This window comes from Zootoca vivipara, chromosome 7 (assembly GCF_965207765.1).
Source record: "Zootoca vivipara chromosome 7, rZooViv2.hap1.1, whole genome shotgun sequence".
Lineage (NCBI taxonomy): Eukaryota > Metazoa > Chordata > Lepidosauria > Squamata > Lacertidae > Zootoca > Zootoca vivipara.
The window spans coordinates 51657254-51678145 of NC_142590.1; the positions used below are offsets into that span (position 1 = coordinate 51657254).

Consider the following 20892-nt stretch of genomic DNA (forward strand, 5'->3'; position numbering starts at 1 on the left):
GGACCATCACATGAACAAGGATAGGGACCACCACATGAACAGCCCAATTACTACATTATATGGAACAGACTTCCTGATAAGATGGTATCTGCAGGAAGCCCTGACTTTCAAAGTACAGTGATTTATTGGATATATAACAAGTGATATGCTCTTTCAGGTATCATGATCCCTACAGTAGCTGTCTAGGACTTTATAAAGCAGCACAAAGAACATAGCCCGGTAGCTAACTGGCAGCCAGTCTGATTCTTTCAACAGAGGCAACATGTTCGCGATATGCTGCCCCAGTAAGCAGTTGAGCAGTCACATTTTGCATCAGCTGTAGCTTGCAGACCAACCTCAAGGGAAGCCCTACATAGAGCACATTGCAGTAATCTAGCCTGGGAGTTACCAGCACATGGATGACAGCAGTCAGGCTATCCTGGTCCAGAAATAGACACAGCTGTCATAGAAAACACTCCAATAGTGGCAGATGGATCAAGAAGCACACCCAGACCATGAATCTGATCTTTCAGGGGGAGTATGACCCTATCCAAAGCAGGCAACTGACCAATTATCCAGATTCAGGAAACACCCACCCATCTTGCCAAATTCAGTTTATTGTCCCTCATCTAGCACACTGAGTCTAGGTACCAGTTCAGGACTTACACAGAATCTGAGAATTGCAGAGTTGGAAGGGATCCTGAGGGGCATCTAGTCGAATCCCCTGCAATGCAGGAATCTCAACTAGATCAAAGAATCATAGAGTTATAGAGTTGTAGAGTTGGAAGAGACAACACCTCCTGTGGGAGCAAGTTCCACAGTTATGCACTGCGTGAAGAAGTACTGTCTTTATCTTAATTTTCCAACATGCAGGCTCACTGAATGTCCATGAGTTCCCCTGATTCAGATGTTACAGAGAAATAGAGCTGGGTATCAGTGTAATAATGACACCTCACTCCATATCTCCAATGGCTTCATATAAATATTAAACAGCCTTGGAGACAAGATAGTATCCTATGCCACCTTACAGCACTATTGCCAGGTGACTGAAAGACAATCATCCAACGCTATTCTTTTAATCCAATCCTGCCTCTAATACTTACCACACTAAGTGGGTTCAGAAGGTTGCCATGCTTAATAACATCTAAAACCACTGAGAAATCAAACAAGAATAACAGGGACATATTCCTTGCCCTTCCCAAGATAAAGGTCATCCATCACGGTGATCTATCAGGTCATCCATCAGTCCCATAACCAGGTCTGAATCCAGAATGAAATGTGTCAGGATAAACTGTTTCATCCCAGAGTCATGCCACAATGCCACAACTCTATCACAGTCTCTAAAAAGCAGGTACAGTATTTGCTTAGAATATACACTTTTTAAAAACCACTACAGTCTAGTATCTTTAAATTACAGTAAACTTTACTGCAGGGAGGTTGTTCAACTTCAAAACAAAAGAGTCCACTCATGTGTGTATGTATACAATTCATTTAAAGAAATGCAAATTTTACTGGCCACTGTGAATGAGTTAAAAATAAAACAATCACCACCCAAGCAAAAAAAGAGGTGAAACCTACAATTAGACCAGTTTAAAACCAGACAGATGGCAACTCTACACCATTGTAGAACTAGAACATGTTCAGACAAGTTGAAGCATAACATTAAAGGAGTTAGAAAATGTTAAATGCTAAATTGGCTCAAGACAGCTCACTAATCACAGTATCTAAACTTAAGGTGCTAGATATGTTTTCAAAGTCAGCAGGCTTTCTAGATTACATATCACCTGGTGGAGAAGAAAAGAATGGAATGTATGCTCAGCATATTAAGCATAGCATTGAATAAACAGCAGAACTTCTCATAGATGAACTGGCAGTAAAATATCTTTGCTATACACCCAAATATCTAACACAGTATTCAGACTGAGTAACCTTTTTTAAAACAACAACAACCAGGCTCTTTGTAAAGTACTATCCAGTATCAAATAATAACACTTATGTTGCAAGGCAATGGAATACTGTTCCTGTGGACATATTAGTGACCACAAGTTATTATTATTATTTATTAAATTTCAATACCACCCTTCATCCAAGAATCACAGGGTAGTTACAGTAAAGCTGGGGGGGAGTTATCCTACAAAGTGCAATGTCATATATTTTCAGAGCAAGTGAAATTATGTAACTCAAAGGACAAAACAGTACAGTACTGTACTTTAAAAAATATTTTTAATCTAAACACAGTCCTATCATATAGTGTATTGTTCAGAGACTGTAAACATTACAGGGCTGCAATTAAGGTCTTTTGCAGGTAGATCGTCAGCAGGCCATTCTGGTGCAGCTAACAGGAATGGAAGAGACGTCAAAACAAGAGAAGATCTTTCACTGTTACTTTCAGTGGTTTCACATAAGAAGCCCACCCCATGATTCTGTGCCACATCTCCTGGGAAATATAGCCACAGTGGTGCAATAAGATTTTGCAGCATGACTCCTTTGAACATTATTCAATAGCCAAAGTTCAGGGTAATGTAGAAGGAATCAATACTACATCTCCTTTCCCTTCCATCATTATTTCAATTGTATGGAGGAATGATAGTGGTGAGGCAAGAAGCCATGGCAAGCAGCTCTCATGTACCCTTGGTTTTTCTTTCTTTCTTTCTTTCTTTCTTTCTTTCTTTCTTTCTTTCTTTCTTTCTTTGTATTACTGAGCAGTGGTGAAAGGTGCCATTCTGTAGCAGCTCCCAAGCTACTAAAAACACAGGAAGAGGACTGCAGTTACACAGGTACATCAACTCAACTATACTGGCACTACTGGGTACTAGAGGGCCAAAAGTAAGGGGGAGAACAAAGACTTACAAAGAGCAGGTTAGATGAGTGCCAATTTAATGTTTACCTGCATAGTGTCTATCCTTCTTCTTGCATCAGTGTTACAATTGTGAGCAGCAGAAAATAGCACATACTGATGTATCCCACTGACTAACCAGGCTAGAGAATAAGATCATGACTACGGTAGTTCCATGTATACATGTATGGCCATATTTACCTAGTAACCCATCATAACACTAGATACATATGATACAGCAAGAAAAGTCAGCTCATGCATCAAATAGTATTCCTGGGGAAAATTCAGCTACAAACCTATGGAACTCATCAGTACATAAAAATAAGAAAGAAAAATATGGAAAATTGCTTTTGAAGCTCAAAAGATGCCATTTGGGTAAACTACACACGTTCTCAAGGTTAACGGACTCAAACAGAAAAGGACGAATGGCACCTGTACAACACCTATTTTTTCAGACTCCCTACAGGAGTCTTACTACAGGCCTCTGAACACAAGACACCTACCAGAAATTCTACTCCACAAGTTTTAACAGGGATGCAAGGACAGAATTCTCCACATATAATGTAGGGACACAAAATGGGGCGGGGGGAGCAAATTAGAAGAAGCAGATCAGAGTATACCCTTCAACCCTTACAAGACTACCCCTCCTCACTTTTACCAAGACAGATATGGGAATCTGGACACTGATATGCCAATGGCTACAGATACTGAACTAGTGAGAGGAGCACCTAACTCAGCAGTAAGAAACTTTTCAGCCCAAACCCTTTTGGGGAGCCTTCAGTGGGCCACAAGGAATGACAGAGCCAAAGTGTTATGCAGCAACTCTTACTGCTGTCTGGTAGGCTATATTCCAGCCATACAAAAGTCAGAGGTTTCTATACATACACAAATACGGTACAAATATATACACACACACACCCCTCCATCCAGGAAAACAAGAGACATTATCATTGTTCACGAACACATTCCAGCCAGACAAAAAAACCTGAGGAGGGCATGGAACAGTGCTGGAGAGAGGCATAGCCTGAATAGCGGGAATAGTCTAAGACGGGTCCCAACTGTCAGACAGAGAGGACTGGAAGGCCACATTTGCCCCCACCCCGCCCCCTATCCAAGGTTTTCCACTCCTGACCTAATCTTTCTCTCAACCAACAGGCAGGCAGGCAGATATGGGCAGTCAGAAACATGTGTGTGTGTTTTTTTATTTGATGCTATTACAACACACACCAACACTGTTCAATGGAAGTCCTACAGAATTCAGCTGCATATCTGGTTTTATAAGTAGTTCTGGGTGTGGGCAGTCCCCCACCTCACCCTTCAGGTTGTATCCAGCATTATCCAAATGTGATCAGCGAAAACACATTTCATATTTCCTCTCCCTCCCCTTCACAGCTCTCCATTCATCCTCAAGATCTGCTCCCAAAGGTTGCAGAACCCTCTGCTCATACAACATTAGATTCTGCTCTCAGACTTAACACTAGATAACTATGAGAACTATGCCGAAGACTGGCCACTTCACTTATTACTAGAGGAAGCGTTCAACATCTCCCCAAACAGCCACTCTTGATGGTGCATTTGGCAGTTGTTGGCATGAAAATACTACTTACCTACTACCGGTAGTAAACAGACAAAAGATGGGAACATGGCCAGGAGTGGGGAAGACTGAAAGTTGTAGCAAGCTGGATAATGTAACAATAAAGGCCAGTTTGGATAGAAGAACATGTCCTAAACCAGAATTTAGCATAATGTGCACAAGCTACAACAAATGTCAGTCTTGCATACTTTCATGCATGCTCTCCTATGTTGTGTTTAAACTCTGGGAACTGTAGTTAGTTTAGATTATGGTTAGTTCCAACAGGTCAAACCATGGTTGATGATCCTAGATTGTTCACAAATCATTGCATAAATATTGAACTAGCCAAAGTTCAGACATAACATGGAACTTTGGTTATTTTAAAATTTAAAAAGAAACATTTGATCTCCTCCTATAGTATGGCTTTACATGCCCTAAGTAGAAGACTGGTTAATTTAACCCACTATCTGTGACACAGATTAGATGCAGATCTCTAGTATCTCAAAGAGAGCATCTTTATGAATATTGATACCAGGGATCTTTTAACTGGAAGTGTAATGAAATAAACCCATTATTTTTAGCATACCTGTACTCTACAGCTGGGGCACACCCTTTTCCAAGGGCCACAACATCAGACAGCAAGTGGGGGCTCCCGTAAAAATGTTGCTACACACCAAAATAAAACCTTTCACACAGTGAACTATGGTAGGTAGATGTAAAGATAGAGAGTGCCATCGTAGGTTTCTTCTTGACTTACTTGCTTTCTGTAGTGAAGCATGCAATTATGCAAGTCCCCACCTACATTTTGAAATTGTATATTCCAGACACTAGCTTCTCTCATCTACAGAGACCAGGTTCTAGTCTAGGCATAACCATACCTACCTCTTATTTTTCTTGGGATAAAATGAGACGCTTATGCACACCAAGCTGAGATCCTTGGAAAAAGTGTAAAATACATACCGGACAAATAAAATAAAGAAATGATACACCAGGCAGAAAACCAGTTACTGGTGTCTTATTTATCAGTCCAATCCTAAGCATGTTTACTTTATTAATTTCAACTGGATTTCCATGTATGGTTGAAATGTGGCAAGAATATACTTTTCATGCTCCCTTGTTCAGCTGTTTGAGCTTCAATTTGCTATCAAGGTGTTGGATACCCCCATGCTCAAAGTTACTTTATATGTGTACACACATTTTTGTATTTAGTTCCAATTATAATATTTTTAATAGAGTGGCATTTTTGTAAAGCAAAGTTGGTGGGTGAAGGGATTGAGGAAGTTTATGCAGGTAGTACCGGTAGAGTGATAGCAGGAAAAGTATGAGGAAGATACAGGAAGAGCTAGCCACTGAAAACATGCTCCAACACCACACTTCTCCACCACATTCTCACATGCTGTAGGCATGGCTTTTTAGAACCTTTAGTTTACAAACCTGAGAATTCAACATTCTTTAGGAAGTTGTAATTAAAGTTGTGATTCGTATGATTCCAGACTTTTCAACTGTGGCCCATACAGATGTGATTGGCCCAACCCATGGTCCACAATTGCCCATAAATTATTTGACCTCCAATGTTTAGAGTGTGATCCTACTGATAGAGAACTGGGATTAGATCTAGAAATCCAAGCCTTGCTTCTATCATGAACTCACTGCACAGCCCGTGAGCTTGAAATCCCCAACAGAAAAATAATAATAACATGACTAGTCAACCTCACAGGGTAGCTGTGAAGTAAAACACTCAAAAGGAGAACAAATCAATATCTTATTATACATAAATCCATGACAGCTGACCACAGATTTCAGACACTGTCAACTTTTAATTACAGTAGTATCTCTGTATAAGCCTGGCAGAAGAAACTAGTAAACAATCCCAAGAGAATATGTTTTCCCAAACTCTGAACCTGGGATTAAATGAACTGTATTCCAGCTAAGAAGAAAACATCTGGCCTGTGAACTTGCACTCTGGCTTTCACTCTAACTAACAGACCCCTTTTGCAATGCTGAATATAGAGAGAGACAATTAGAAACGAAACCATAACATGACAGAACCTGTCACGAAGCACGAAGCCTTTAAGGAGAACAACAAGACCCACGGATTTGGACCCAAGATGACGCCTACTCCTGACCAAAGAGGGCCTCATCCAAATGCCTTTACAGACGGCCGGGGGGGAGGGGGGAGAGAAGAGACTACTGCTCCTTTATATTTTGGCGGCACTTGTATGACATGCTCCGCGAGTGAAGACGCGTCACATTGAGGTTGTTTACATTGGACGGAGCTGGTCCACCTTAGAGAGGGGAGACGCGACGCTGCTCCCCCGCCGCCAGCGCGTTCGGGGATGCAGCCCTCGCCCGGACTTCCTTGGCGGGGCAACTTCCCCAGGACTGGGAGAGCGAGCTGGGCCTGGCAAAGTCAGCCCCGCCAGGGCCTCCTGTGCTCAGCCCTCCCAAGAAGACACGGCCAAGACGCCCTGTCAACCCACGCGCCCTCCCAGCCGCGGCCCACCTTACCCACCCGCCTCCCCGCGCGCTGCCCTGCTTCCCCTCAGGGCTGTACCAGTTCGTCATGTCCAGGAAGAAGGCGCAGCCGGCGGGGCTGAGCTGAAAGCCGAGAAGTCGCTGGAACTCGCCAATGAGCACGTCCTTGTCGGTGGTTCCCAGGCAGCTGAACTTCTGCATCAACTCGGCGTCCAGGTCCACTTCCATCCCCTCCATGGCGACGGGAGCCCCTCTGCCCGCGCCAGCCCGGCCCCTTCCACTAGGCCCCGGGCTGCCCGCGAGCCGCCACTACCGCCTCCTCAGAGCTGCATGGGGGGGAGGGGGAACGAACGAGAAAAGCAAGCGAGCGAGTAGCACGCAGGGCACGCCGACGTTGCTTGCGTCACCACGCGCCGTGACCTCACAGACGTGATGACATCATAGCAGAGGGTACCAAAACACAAAACAGCCCAATGCAGTAAAGGGGGGGCGGAAGGGGCGGAGGTTTCTGGATGCAGATAAGCTGCGCTTAAGGGGCTTTTTTATTATTGGTAAATTTGAGCAGCGAGGCTTGTATAACCCGATCCTACGCGTGTTTACTCGAAAGTATGTGCCATTGAGCCCAGCGGGGCTCCTTGCTTCCAAATAAGTGTGCATCAGATTGTATCCTTTGTAGAAGCGGCATTTCTGTTCGGCTGCTGCCCTTTGCTTTCTCTTGTAATACGGAGGGGATTTAACCCTTAGTGTTAACTACGTTGTATACCCTAACTAAAATACTCTCAATAAACACAGGGTGTTTTGGATGTTGTTTTTTAAATGAGATTTCTGACACTGGTATCCAGTTTGGCATTGAAAGCTAAAATAAAATTTAAAAGTGACGAGAAAATAAAAACAAGTGAAAGCTGATCGTGATACTTTTAAGAAACATGTGCAACTGCTAGGCATGTACGGTATATTCATAAATAAGTCTCGCTGAGTTTAGTAAGCCTTCACACATCCAATACCATGTAACATAGACGTACATGTCTACACAGAAGTAAGCCACACTAAATTCAATAGGGTTTAAAGGTACCCTTGACCGTTAGGTCCAGTTGCGGACAACTCGGGTTGCGGCGTTCATCTCACTCTATAGGCCGTGGGAGCTGGTGTTTGTCCGCAGATAGCTTCCAGGTCATGTGGTCAGCATGACTAAGCTGCTTCTGGTGAACCAGAGCGGCACACGGAAACACCGTTTACCCTCCCACCGTAGCGGTACCTATTTATCTACTTGAACTTTGACATGCTTTCGAACTGCTAGGTGGGCAGGAGCTGGGAACGAACAACGCTCACCCCATCATGGGGATTTGAATCGCCGACCTTCTGATCGGCAAGCCCTAGGCTCTGTGGTTTACTCCTTGGTAAATGTGTGTAGGTTCATAGCCTAAAGCTACAATCCTAACCATGTCTACTCAGAAGTCACACTGAATTCAATGGAGCTTGCTTGCCCCTAGGTAAGACTGCAATCTTAAACCCACTGACTTGGTAGAAAGCCCCCATTGACTCCAATAGGATTTACTTCTGAGTAGATCTGGTTAGGATTACAGCCTAAAACTGCAGCCTTGGTTGTTTAAACTAGGCAAGCCAGTTTAAATTTGCTAATCTGGTTTTGCCAGAAGGGTCGGTTTTTACAGATCTGATAGAGACAAAGCATTTTAGCATTTTCAGTTTCAAAAAGAAACACTGATGCAAATGCAGTTCACTGCATTTCACAACATAGTTGTAGGTATGTTCAAAGGGAAAAAACATAAAAGAGGTATGCAGCTATGAAAACATTAAATATACACAACATATCTGTGCATTTCATTGTGCTGGGTAACTGCGGAAGTTCTCAAATTAAATACAAGTAATCATTTGACAAAATCTTTGTCATGCAATTATAGAAAATTAATTCACCTGACTCATATATCTAAATTGTTATATAGCCAATGACAAAAATAAGTTAAATGGCCACTAATAAATGGTAATTTATTTCAACTAATTCTTTAGATCTAAAAAGTAGGTGTATTATTTTTAATAATATGCATTCATTCTATTACTATTTAAAGCTAACTGTCCTTGGGATTGTGTCCCAAGTGTTTAGAATGACAGTGCCAATCATACACCATCCAGCATAAAAAGGAAGCATTTGATAATCAAGTCAATTGTAGTAGTCCATCTCTTTGGAGAAGGTTTTATCTATTATGTGGGGGAAAGAACCTTAGGCAGGATTAGATTCAAATCATGTCTAGTTTTAATATTTTCACTCCTTGAAGATGTGGAGGACGAGATGTTTCAGGGGCCTGGGCACAATATGTATGCCTGGTTACATTTTCGAGCCGCTTTCCCAACTGCTGCTGCTGGAAGCCTGAGAACTATGGTCGGATCACATATTTTGTCCAAAATTCTGCTTGAATCCACCACCCATTATGAGGCCTCCAACCTGCCCTATAATCAGGTTAGCCTTGACTTAAAGTAGGTAGGAAGCTGGAAAAACTGTACTGTTTGAAACACAGATGGTTCAAAAGCTGATATGTAATATTGACACCAGTGTTTTGTTTTTCAATATTTTTACAGTGAGTATTGAAACACAAATTTAAGATGAAATCAGGGTAGTCTGTTAAAGGAAGAACAGACCAATTGTGCTATACATCAACATGGAGAAAGAAAGGATGACACTGGTCACAAGTAATGGATGGAATATTCTAAGAATCTGACAGTTTTTCTTTCTGGATCATGGGTTTTGAATTCTGTCGTATATACTTTATATTAAGTAAGTTGCACGAATGGGGATTGCTTCAATTTAAGGTCTCTAAATATCATTACGGTAGCATGCAGAAGACTGCTGAATGCCTTTCCCAAGACAGCTGGAACTTTGTTGGACCTATCTCTTATCATGTGTTAGGTTAGGGATGAATGTTAGAGTAAGTCTACCCATTCTGCTGCCTTGCCCAATGACCCCACTGTCCTCATAGTGAATAAAAAAACTACTTTGAAGGTCTCTAGTATTACCAGACACATTGTCAGCAAAATCACGATAGCATCCTTTATGAACCGTACCATTTCAATCTGCAGGTGCCAGCAATTTCCTCCCCCTAAGTCCTGTTGAATTCTAGTTTTCTGCATGCAATGAGAATATTCTATATGAAGAATTTTAAAATACAGGCAACTCTCAATTTGCGCATGTTTGATGCACGTGCGACTGCATGCATGCACACACTGTGTTTGGCACCAGAAGAGGGCAGGGTTGAAATGGAGACAGACTTACGTGTGCTCCACTGACACGTGTTATGACCCAGAACATAACCCATGTAAACTGAGGAGAGGGTTGCCTGTATTACTCCCTCACCTAAAGTCTAAAACGATACTGAACAGGAAGTACTATCACACAATGTTGCTGAATCCAGAGTTATCAATCCCTAGCTTTCCTATAAACTATTTACAGTGATTTCTGGCTTAAAAAAGAAAAGCTCTGGGTGTTGCAACCGGATGCTTGCACCAAGGTTTACTGGGAAGCAGCAAGCCTAGGTAAAGGTAAAGGGACCCCTGACTATTAGGTCCAGTCGTGGACGACTCTGCGGTTGCAGCGCTCATCTCGCTTTACTGGCCGAGGGAGCCGGTGTACAGCTTCCGGATCATGTGGCCAGCATGACTAAGCCGCTTCTGGCGAACCAGAGCAGCGCATGGAAACACTGTTTACCTTCCCGCCGGAGCGGTACCTATTTATCTACTTGCACATCATGCTTTCAAACTGCTAGGCTGGCAGGAGCTGGGACCGAGCAACGGGAGCTCACCCCGTCGCGGGGATTCGAACTGCCGACCTTCTGATTGGCAAGCCCTAGGCTCTGTGCTTTAACCCACAGCGCCACCCGCGTCCCTTAACCATGGCTATTAATTCCCCATCTCTGAAAATGCAAAAGATTCTTGTTAGCCAGGTCTGTCTCCATCCATATACACAGGTTCATTGATAGGTCAAAAACAGGAATACAAAAAAGATGCAGTCTTAATATTATCAAAGGTGAAAATTAGATTTTCTAATTTGTCATTAATTTCTACTTAACACAGATGAAGGGAGGGGAATGAGTCATCATATAGATGTAAAATCTGAAAGTTATAGACTTTTCCAGTTGTTAAAAACATAACAACCTTTTCGATTAATCCGTTTGACACAACCCCACCTCATACAACAACTAACCTAAATACGCAACTGACAGAAGATCTAACCCTCTTTACCCTACTTCCATTTTCCTTTCCTTCCTCTCTGTTGATTTGCAGATTGTAAGCCCTTCAGGTCTATCTCCCGTGTTTTGTACGACACCATTCACAAAGGTAACGATGATCACAGTAATAACCGGTTATTACCACTTCCGGCCTGAAATTTATATGGTTTTGCTCTCTAATTTCCAAGGCAAGGAATATAGAGCGGGGGGGGTTACCATAGAAATGCCTAAGGCTCAGAGCGTCTCTGTTCTGCATTGACCATAGAGACTCAATACAAGGGCGCTTTTTATTTTTTGCCGGAAGTCCGATTTTTTAAATCTCTATGGTTAAGAAAAAAACCGAGACGGTTGTCGCATAATGATTGCGCCATTTCCTTTAGACATTTGCGCGGCCGGTAGCGCATCGCTAGCGAGCAACATGCCGAAGTGAGTAAACTGGAGAGCCTTCGTATGAAAAGCTCTGGTGGGAACTGGAAGGGTGAAATGTGCATGCAGACTGAGTAGAACAATGTTCTGTGGAAGGGGGGACGGACGGACAGGTGGCTTGTCCCATATATTTACGTATATTGTTTGTGTACGTTCTCTGTGCTGGTTCCGGTTTGTACACATGTAATTCTTTTAATTGGGCATCATAATAGCTTCACTAAAGAGAATTGTGGCTCTTAATGCTTGGTCTGGCATCCTCACAAATATTCGTGAATTCAAATAACACACACACACTTTTGCTTTTACAAGGGGACAGCCTCTGCTACCCTAGCACACATCCAAAATCTGGTCCTCCAAGCCTCTGGAGCAGATTTTGAGGGTGCATGGAGGGCTGTAGGGGGGAAGAGAGGGTGGCAGCCCTGATTGCAAGTGGAATTCTGTTCCACTTGCACCCAAAGAGCACTGCATATAACACAATGATTTCTTTTCTCAGTCCTTGTCTTTAAGAAGGGATTCATATTAGTATCAATCAGAGTGACTAGATAGAACCTATCTTTGCATATAGGTAAATATAAGTAAATCTGAATGCCGCCATTGTATAAAACAGGTGAATGTTTTTCTGAGGAAAATATAGTGAAATAGCTTCTTCTTGTAAAAACAACAGAACTAAATTTCTAGTCTAACTAAAAAGCATATTAAACTTTTGATAACTTTCATATGTTAAGAAGCAAACAGTCATTACCCTACTTCCAGTGCATATTTGTCTCTCATTCCAGGTTTTATTGTGATTACTGTGATACTTACCTCACCCATGACTCTGTAAGTAGGACATTTCACAATGTTACAGTATAAAAGTTAAAACAGTTCTTCAGAGGAAAGTATTACTTTTGAATACATTTCCTAAATAAAGTCTAATATGCAAGCCTATCACTGGCATCTAGATATAGATAGACATAATGTCATTCTGAAAACTGCCTCAATGTGAAATTGGGTGGTGAATTTGAATAGTTTTCTGTTCCATGCTGCAAATATTTATATACATGATAAATTTCATTATAATTTATATACATTATTAATTATTAAATGAATGAGACTGGTCAGAGTAGAAGTTAAATATGCATGAGCTCAGGATCATGGTTGTGAACTGAAGACTATTGGTTGGCTGCAGGATGGTTGCTTGGGTAAAAATTTAGTGACCAACCATGACCTTAATAAAATCACTATGCTGGCTGTTCATTGTTATCCTGAGGTAGGTAAAAGCAGGTAGCACTGTGGTCTAAACCACTGAGCCTTTGGGGCTTGCTGATCAGAAGGTTGGCGGTTCGAATCAGTGCAATGGGGTGAGCTCCCATTGCTGTGTCCCAGCTTCTGCCAACCTAGCAGTTCGAAAGCATCCCCGTGCAAGTAGATAAATAGGTACCGCTGCAGCAGGAAGGTAAATGGCGTTTCCGTGCACTCTGGTTTCCGTCACAGTGTTCCGTTGCGCCAGAAGCAGTTTAGTCATGCTCACCACATGACCTGGAAAGTTGTCTGTGGACAAGCACTGATTCCCTTGGCCTGAAAGCAAGATGAGCGCTGCAACCCCATAGTCGCCTTTGACAGGACTTAACCATCCAGGGGTCCTTTACCTTTACCTGTTATCCTGACAATTTTCTTTCTAAAGAGAAATGCCAATTTTACTTTATGTCATCACAAAATACTGAAAGGTGATGGTTCAGTGAGCAAACTCGCTACATTCTCAGGTCTATTCAGTAGTTTACTAGTTTGAGATAAAATGATTACTGTATTGGAGACTATATGTAAAGGTTCTCTTCCTATATTGGTACAGGAAAAGTTAGGTGAAATTTATCAATATTTTGGACACGTGGGTATGTTTGGTGCTTCGAGAGCAAAAGTTTTATGTCTTGCAGCCATCTGTGAGGAAAACCCATTGCAGTGGTAGGAAACATAAAGAAAATGTGAAAGACTACTATCAAAAATGGATGGAAGAACAAGCACAGAGCCTGATTGACAAAACAAGTAAGTCATATCAATGCAATGGATGTTTCACTTATTTGTTTATTTGATTGAAGTTTACACTTACCTAGAGAATTAGTTCAATCCTTTTTCCACAACATGTTTGCAGTTGAAACTCTGCTTCCTTCAGCTCCTTTATTGGAAAGTTGCAGAACTGCTGGACTTAAAGGCCATGTCATGTAATAATGAATAATGCAGACTTTTCTAAGAATTCCCTGTTGAAGAATTGTAGAATTTGTGTCCTACATTACCACAATCAAGCCCTTAACAACAACAAAAAATTATAACCTATTGTTCAGTTGTTTTCTTGTTGAGCTGAGGGGACCATATCTGGTGAATGTTTCTCTTAAGATTTTGGGGAAATGGTTCCTTTAAGTATCTTTGTCCAGCACATTGACAAACATTTCTAAGGGACACTCTTAGTAGTGCCATATGCTCTTATCCAGGCTTCCTCAACCTCAGCCCTCCAGATGTTTTGGGACTACAATTCCCATCATCCCTGACCACTGGTCCTGCTAGCTAGGGATCATGGGAGTTGTAGTCCATAAACACCTGGACGGCCAAGGTTGAGGAAGCCTGCTCTTGTCTTTAATCTTGTGTCCACTAAGGGCCCCTGCCCTTTGGAATGTGCTCCCAACAAACATTAGGCAGGCGCTTTCAGTATTGGTTTTTCGGTGCCTGCTCATCTGTTTGTCCAGGCTTTCCCTGAGGGAAGATCCAGCTCGCTTGATGTGTTGAGCAAATCTATTGTTTTGTGGTATCTTTTGTACTTTTTCTTTGTAAACTTAGTTTCGTGGTCTTCACCACTGATACTTTTTCTAAATCTTGGTGGTTTAGAAACGTTTTCAACTTTAAATAAATAAATGTGGACATTTTATGGAGCAATCCTATGCACATTTACTCAGATGTAAGTCATATTGAGTTCTGTGGGTCTTACCCTTCGGTAAGTGGTGACAGGAATGTAGCCCTAGTTTAGAACCTAGTTTAGAAACTTTTGAAAGGACTTCCATTTCATCTGCACATCTTAATGGCCTTACTGTAGGATCCTATGCATGCTTACTTTAATGTCCCAATGTGCTCACTGAGGTTTACTTGGCAGTCAGTGTGTTTAAAATAGCAAATTTACCTGGAATTAAGTTCAGTTGAATTCAGTGGGTTTTACTTCTGAGGAGACATGCATGGTAATTTACTGTAAATGTTGCCAAGTTCCTTACATCAGTCACTTTTAACAGAAAATGTGCTTGTCAATATTCTCTCGCTCTTATACTTATTTGAAAATACGGTTTATTGAAATGGATGAAGCTTTCCTGCTTGTGGTATTAGATAAATTGGCTGGAAGGAATAAATCCAGGCAGCTGCAGAACTGAAGAGATTGCATGACTAGAGAACTTGAGGCAGTTCCACATAGAAAGTATGCATTTGGTTCCTAAAAGAATCAGAAATGTATAGGAAAACTTCAGTAACTAATTATGTTTGGCTTTTATTTATTTGCATTAATGTAGCGGCTGCATTTCAGCAAGGCAAAATTCCACCTACTCCATTCTCTGCGCCACCTCCAGGAGGAGCTATGATACCACCACCACCTAATATCCGTAAGTATGAATATTGATGTTTTATCTCTGGCTAGTATGGCAATACTTTGGTATGTGTTACAGGGAAAACTTTAGGTGGTTACTTGGGTAGTACAGTCATACCTCCGCTTACGTATCCCTCCGCTTACATAAACTTGGGGATACGTTAGCAGCAAATCCGGAAGTATATTTCCAGGGTTTTGCCGCATGCGCAGAAGCAGTCCCCCCCCCCAGTTGCGGAAACTTCGGGATGCAACCAGAGCTCCAAAATGGATCCCGTCCACAACCAGAGGTACTACTGTACTTTAAACAAAATAGCAGCCATTTATTAATTACGAATAACATTGCAATCTTAATCGGCTATGAGTGATTGCCGAAGAAGAAGAGCTATGGATGATGAACAGCTGGTGTTCATTACAATATTATCTATTCACCATTACAACAACTGGTTGTGATGGTGAATAGATAAGATATTTCACCAACTCCTAACCATAGCTGCCAAGTTATCCCTTTTTTACAGGGATTTTCCCTTATGCTGAATAGGCTTCCTCGCGAGAAAAGGGAAAACTTGGCAGCTATGCTCCTAACTTCTTATGGTGAAGAACTAGCAGACAGTTGGGGTGGGAAAAGATTGTTGGCAATCTTCAAAAACCTCAAGTGTTTCTGAGATGTCAGGTTGATGTGCAAATTTGACATTTGTCCATTGTTTTCATACTTGAGCGGGTCCTCCACGGCCTGGTATGATGCCAGCGCCCCACATGGGTGGCCCTCCAATGATGCCAATGATGGGCCCACCACCCCCGGGAATGATGCCAGTCGGCCCTGGTAAGTTCTGGATTACATAAATATTTGTCTTTTTGCTTTAATTCCTTATATTCTGAAGATATATGTGCATGTGCATAGGTTCTTAACTAGAGCTTGAGCTCCCATATGTTGTAAGTTTCCCTAAAACCTTCTTTGTCCAGGAAGTTCTCCCATCCCTCTAGTGTCTGGGTTAACCCAGTTTTCTCCCCTTGTGATAAACCTCTTGCCGGATTATAATCACCATTCATTTAAAATTTGGTCCTGCCTGTTTCATAGGACTTTTGGGAGCTTCCATCCTTAAGATCTCATATTTCTATGTATAGATACAGATCTGAAAAATATATATTGATATTTACTGATTAAGGTGGTAGCTGAGATGTTTCTCTATATGATTCTTAAACTTATTTCTGTCACATTTTTATTTCTATTTACTTTTAAAATACATTTATACTTTAGCATATTTAATCTTGTTGTGATTTATTAAAATATTTTATATTATTTTCATTGGCTTTTTATATAATTTTACAAAACTAAAAATGAAAAAATAAGAAAATAAAATAAAAATGGAGAAGAGACATCCCATATTCCTCCACCTCCCACCTCCCTAACCCTCAATGGTACAGTTAGATCACAAGTTTGTTAAATTCTAATGTTTGTTGGTTTTGTTTCATTGTGCAATTTTGCGTGATCAAAGGTGCCAGGAATTATTCTGTAGTGCTGTTGCATAGGCTGTTATGCATTTAAAAGATCATACTATACATCTGGGCTGAATAAAACCTTATCTTAAAAAGCATTTCACTGATTCTAAAAGAAAGCTTTTTTCAGTGTCACCCAAAATTCCCAACCTTCCCACTAGGAAAATTATGGTTAAGCCATGATGAATACTCTTCAAGCTCAGGCTCTTCTCCACTCTCTTGCAGATTCCATTTTCCTTTCCTGATTTTCTTATACCATAGCATGCTGTGAAGTCCACATTTAGCAAACTAAAAATTGCCTTCAATCCATGGCTTGAAGTGGGTTTGCAAACTGTGATTCAGAAGTTGTCCTAGTTAGCATTAACCATTGTTTGCCTGATTCAGATGTCACATCATACCATGGTTAAGCAAACAAGGGAGGGAGCTGCTCTCAATCCCCAAATCATGGTTTGACCACAACATATATAAAACAGGCAATTGTTCACCAAAGCAGTGCTGGAACAAAATTACTCATATCCTTTGCCACCATTCAAAGTGTGGAAAATAGGAAGCAATCTTAGCAGTAAGCAAAGTGTTGGGCATGCTCTTTACCATGTGACCATTTAGTACACCCAAATAATTTAGCCTGTGTTAAGTGAGTCTCCTAAATGTCTTCTGTATGAAATACCAAATATATTATGTGGTACAAAACAGCAATGTGTGATACCTTGAAAGACCTGGTTGTGTAAGTATGTTGTGTAAACTCTTGCCCAATTCTGGAGCTTTGAAGGCATTATCAGTGTTTGGGGGCACTATCGGCATTTGGAAGCTATCTAATCTAGAACATAGTTACAGGTAGGTAGCCGTGTTGGTCTGAGTCGAAGCAAAATAAAAAAATTCCTTCAGTAGCACCTTAAAGACCAACTAAGTTTATATTTTGGTATGAGCTTTCGTGTGCATGCACACTTCTTCAGATACACTAGAAACAGAAGTGTCAGACCCTATATATATACAGAGGGTGGTGGGGGTGGGTGGGAATGGGAGATGGGCTGATGGGAGTGGTAAACCTGTAGATGGGTGTTAATGGCTGCTGATGGCTGCAATTAGTCCTGGGCTGAGGTGCTAAAGAAAGCTTGATCATGCATAATGAGATAAGAATCCGATATCTCTATTCATCCCAGGTGCTTCCATGGTTTTAAGCTTGGTAATGATTTCCAATTCAGCAACTTCCCTTTCCAGTCTGTTCCTGAAATTTCTCTGTAATAAAACAGCTGCTTTGAGATCTTGTATAGAATGTCCTGGGAGATTGAAGTGTTCTCCTACTGGTTTTTCAGTCTTATGGTTGCTGATGTCAGATTTATGTCCATTTATCCTTTGGCGTAGGGTAGAACATGTTTTTGAAGTATGTACTATCATAGCACAATCATAGTCAGGTAAAACAATGGAAGTGGATATTAAGTTTCCTTCCAGGAAACTTTATTTCATGGAGCAGGACTTTCCTGTACCACTTCCTGTACCATCCTGTGAGATGGGAGGCCTTTGGGAATGGCATGGGGGATTGGCAAACAGAATGGAAGAAAGTCATCTGAAACACCTCCTGTGTAAATGGAAGAACAATCTAGTCTAGGAAAGTTTTCTCTTTCCATACTGAAAATGTGGAAGCTTCTTCCTAGAAATCTAGGTGGTCTTTTCAGGACACTTTTAATAGACATTGTGGTGTCTTTGACTAGAAATTGGTTAGTACATTTCTTATGCTTTAAATTTACTTTGCTGCAGCTCCAGGAATGAGGCCGCCCATGGGAGGACATATGCCAATGATGCCAGGGCCACCTATGATGAGACCTCCATCCAGACCTATGATGGTGCCAACCAGACCAGGAATGGCTCGTCCAGACAGATAAAGTGGAAGTGGACTGTCCATTCTGCCTGTGTTTTGTGTACACCCATCTGTGAACGAAAGCCCTGGGTGTTCCATTGTCCCAAGCAGCAACAAACCACCTGGTTTTTCAGTTTCCAAACTTAAATGGGTGAAGGAGGGAGGGGAGAAACAGAAGACTGGACTGGAGGTTTGTAACATTTATCAGACACATGTCCTTGTTCATTATTGGAATAAAACTTTGATACTTGTTAGACACATTGTCTGTGTGTTGTTCATCCCATGTACGTACATGGTGCAGTAGGACAAATAATCATAAACCAGATTGCTCATAAGGTTGAGGCACAATTCATGATGCTGCCACTACTGCCTTTCTCCCACCTTCCCTGCCTCTGCATATGGTCTCCTCTCACCCTCCCTGCTATTGGATCACACACACACACACCCCACACACGGTTGCTCTCTCCACCTCAGTGTTCCTAGCTACCCTTCCCCATGCTTCCTGGTGATCTGCTGCCTTGGAGGTTTCCTTCGGTATGTGTTCCTACCTTTGTTTTTGGTTGGGATGGTATGATGCAGCAAGTCTTCTAGCAGCAGAAACCCTTGAGATAGCACTGCTGGGGAGTTGTACTTCTGAACAGTTTGCGTCTGAGAGATGCAAATGGTTCCTGAGCACAGTGACCACTCATGCTGTATAGAATAGAAAAACAGTCAGAAGTTCCTTAAACTCATAAAGCAGATATGAGATTTTAGTTTAATTTTAAAAAAGCTTCCTGCATATGGTACACTCAAAAAAAGTTTGATGCTGCAGAAGAATACATGCTATTTGTAAATGAATGTGTTATTTAATCTTTTTGAAAAACAGGTAGTATTACAGCACTCTGTGAAACTATTTGGTTTCAATAAAATCAAATTTCCCAACAAGTAGAAACTTACTATTATTTATTTATTTTTCTGTTATATCTCCTGCCTTCCAGGGCAAAAAGCCTTGCAAGGTGGCTGACAAGTAGATAATACAATTAAAATAAACTATGAAATGGAAAACTATTTAAAAAGAGCATTCTGTAAAATATTAAGCCTGATTCTTCTTGTTATCAGCAATTTGCTTCTGTAACCTAAAGGGAACCTTCATGGACAATTTGTCTGCAATCCTAACACTACTTGAAACGTGAAAAACCACTGATCTCTGGTTTGGGGTTGTGTTTTTTTGACTTCTTTAACAGCTTTTGGTTGGGCAAGAAGCAGATTGCTATGCTACGACCTATGCATTTTTATGTGGACATAGGGAGTCACCAGGGCTGCTGAGCTAGCAATTGTGGGCAACTATACGCCCTTTTGTTATGGATAATTGCTTCATGAAAATAGCATGTGACCTGCCTTAAAATGAGTAATGTTTGCTTTTTGTAAGTGTTGGAAGTGTGTTCTCAGCAGTGTAGCCTTCACTTTTTCCTAGAGAATTCCTGCCATACTTGCAGAATTTGAAATCCAGTTGGGAGTTGGCAACTTGCACCATTAAAAGCTTGGTGAGCAGAACTGTGTATGCAAGCTGGCATTGCTCTGTTAATTGGTTAAGGCAGTACAGTTGCTTTAGGGCAGCATGAGCGGACTTGTGGGATCTGCTTTGCTTTTTGTTTACTAAAATTTGAGATTCACCAACCAGAGCAAAATTGTGAAGCTGGTGGAGCATCCCATGAGCACTGCCATATCAGCTGCACCCCATGAGCCATTTACCAAAATGATCTGTGTATACAATTACAAAACTACATCCGACATACTGTACTCCAAACCAGGAGATGCCAGCTGTATGGTTTTTAAAACATAGAATAGAATCATAGAATCATAGAGTTGGAAGAGACCACAAGGGCCATCCAGTCCAACCCCTTGCCAAGCAGGAAACACCATCAAAGCATTCTTGACATATGCCTGCCAAGCCTCTGCTTAAAGACCTCCAAAGAAGGAGACTCCACCACACTCCTTGGTAGCAAATTCCACTGCCGAACAGCTCTTACTGTCAGGAAGTTCTTCCTAATGTTTAGGTGGAATCTTCTTTCTTGTAGTTTGAATCCATTGCTCCGTGTCCGCTTCTCTGGAGCAGCAGAAAACAATCTTTCTCCCTCCTCTATATGACATCCTTTTATATATTTGAACATGGCTATCATATCACCCCTTAACCTTCTCTTCTCCAGTCTAAACATACCCAGCTCCCTAAGCCGTTCCTCATAAGGCATCGTTTCCAGGCCTTTGACCATTTTGGTTGCCCTCTTCTGGACACGTTCCAGCTTGTCGGTATCCTTCTTGAACTGTATCCTTCTTTAAAGCAAAACAATTTGCTTTAAAATCAGCTGCCTCAAAGTAAACCTACATACTTACAGTGAGCTAGCTGGGTAGGCTTGCTTAAACCAAATGGGTTTTAGCAGATGCTGTCTA

General features: G+C 41.6%; 2 protein-coding genes across 2 annotated transcripts in view; one reads left to right on the top strand and one right to left on the bottom strand.

Annotated features, from left to right (window-relative positions):
* ILRUN (inflammation and lipid regulator with UBA-like and NBR1-like domains) overlaps nucleotides 1-7280 on the bottom strand; it is a 32970-nt gene extending 25690 nt beyond the window's left edge. The window contains exon 1 of the mRNA XM_035122274.3: nucleotides 6943-7280. Within this exon, the coding sequence (XP_034978165.1) occupies nucleotides 6943-7100 (158 nt within the window). The 5' untranslated portion in view covers nucleotides 7101-7280. The remainder of the gene's footprint in view (nucleotides 1-6942) is intronic.
* Nucleotides 7281-11481: 4201 nt separating this feature from the next.
* Nucleotides 11482-18719, top strand: SNRPC (small nuclear ribonucleoprotein polypeptide C). The gene is made up of 6 exons (XM_035124176.3): nucleotides 11482-11524; nucleotides 12301-12343; nucleotides 13435-13543; nucleotides 15043-15132; nucleotides 15832-15936; nucleotides 18366-18719. Exons 1-6 carry the CDS (start codon nucleotides 11517-11519, stop codon nucleotides 18488-18490), a joined length of 480 nt encoding a protein of 159 aa, XP_034980067.2. The 5' UTR covers nucleotides 11482-11516; the 3' UTR covers nucleotides 18491-18719.
* Nucleotides 18720-20892: the final 2173 nt, after the last annotated feature.

What these genes read in the sequence shown, in the direction of transcription:
- SNRPC (XM_035124176.3), top strand. An exon ending in ACCACCACCACCTAATATCC is followed by an intron (nt 15,133 to 15,831) that starts GTAAGTATGAAT and finishes TTCATACTTGAG; the next exon opens with CGGGTCCTCCACGGCCTGGT. An exon ending in AATGATGCCAGTCGGCCCTG is followed by an intron (nt 15,937 to 18,365) that starts GTAAGTTCTGGA and finishes ACTTTGCTGCAG; the next exon opens with CTCCAGGAATGAGGCCGCCC.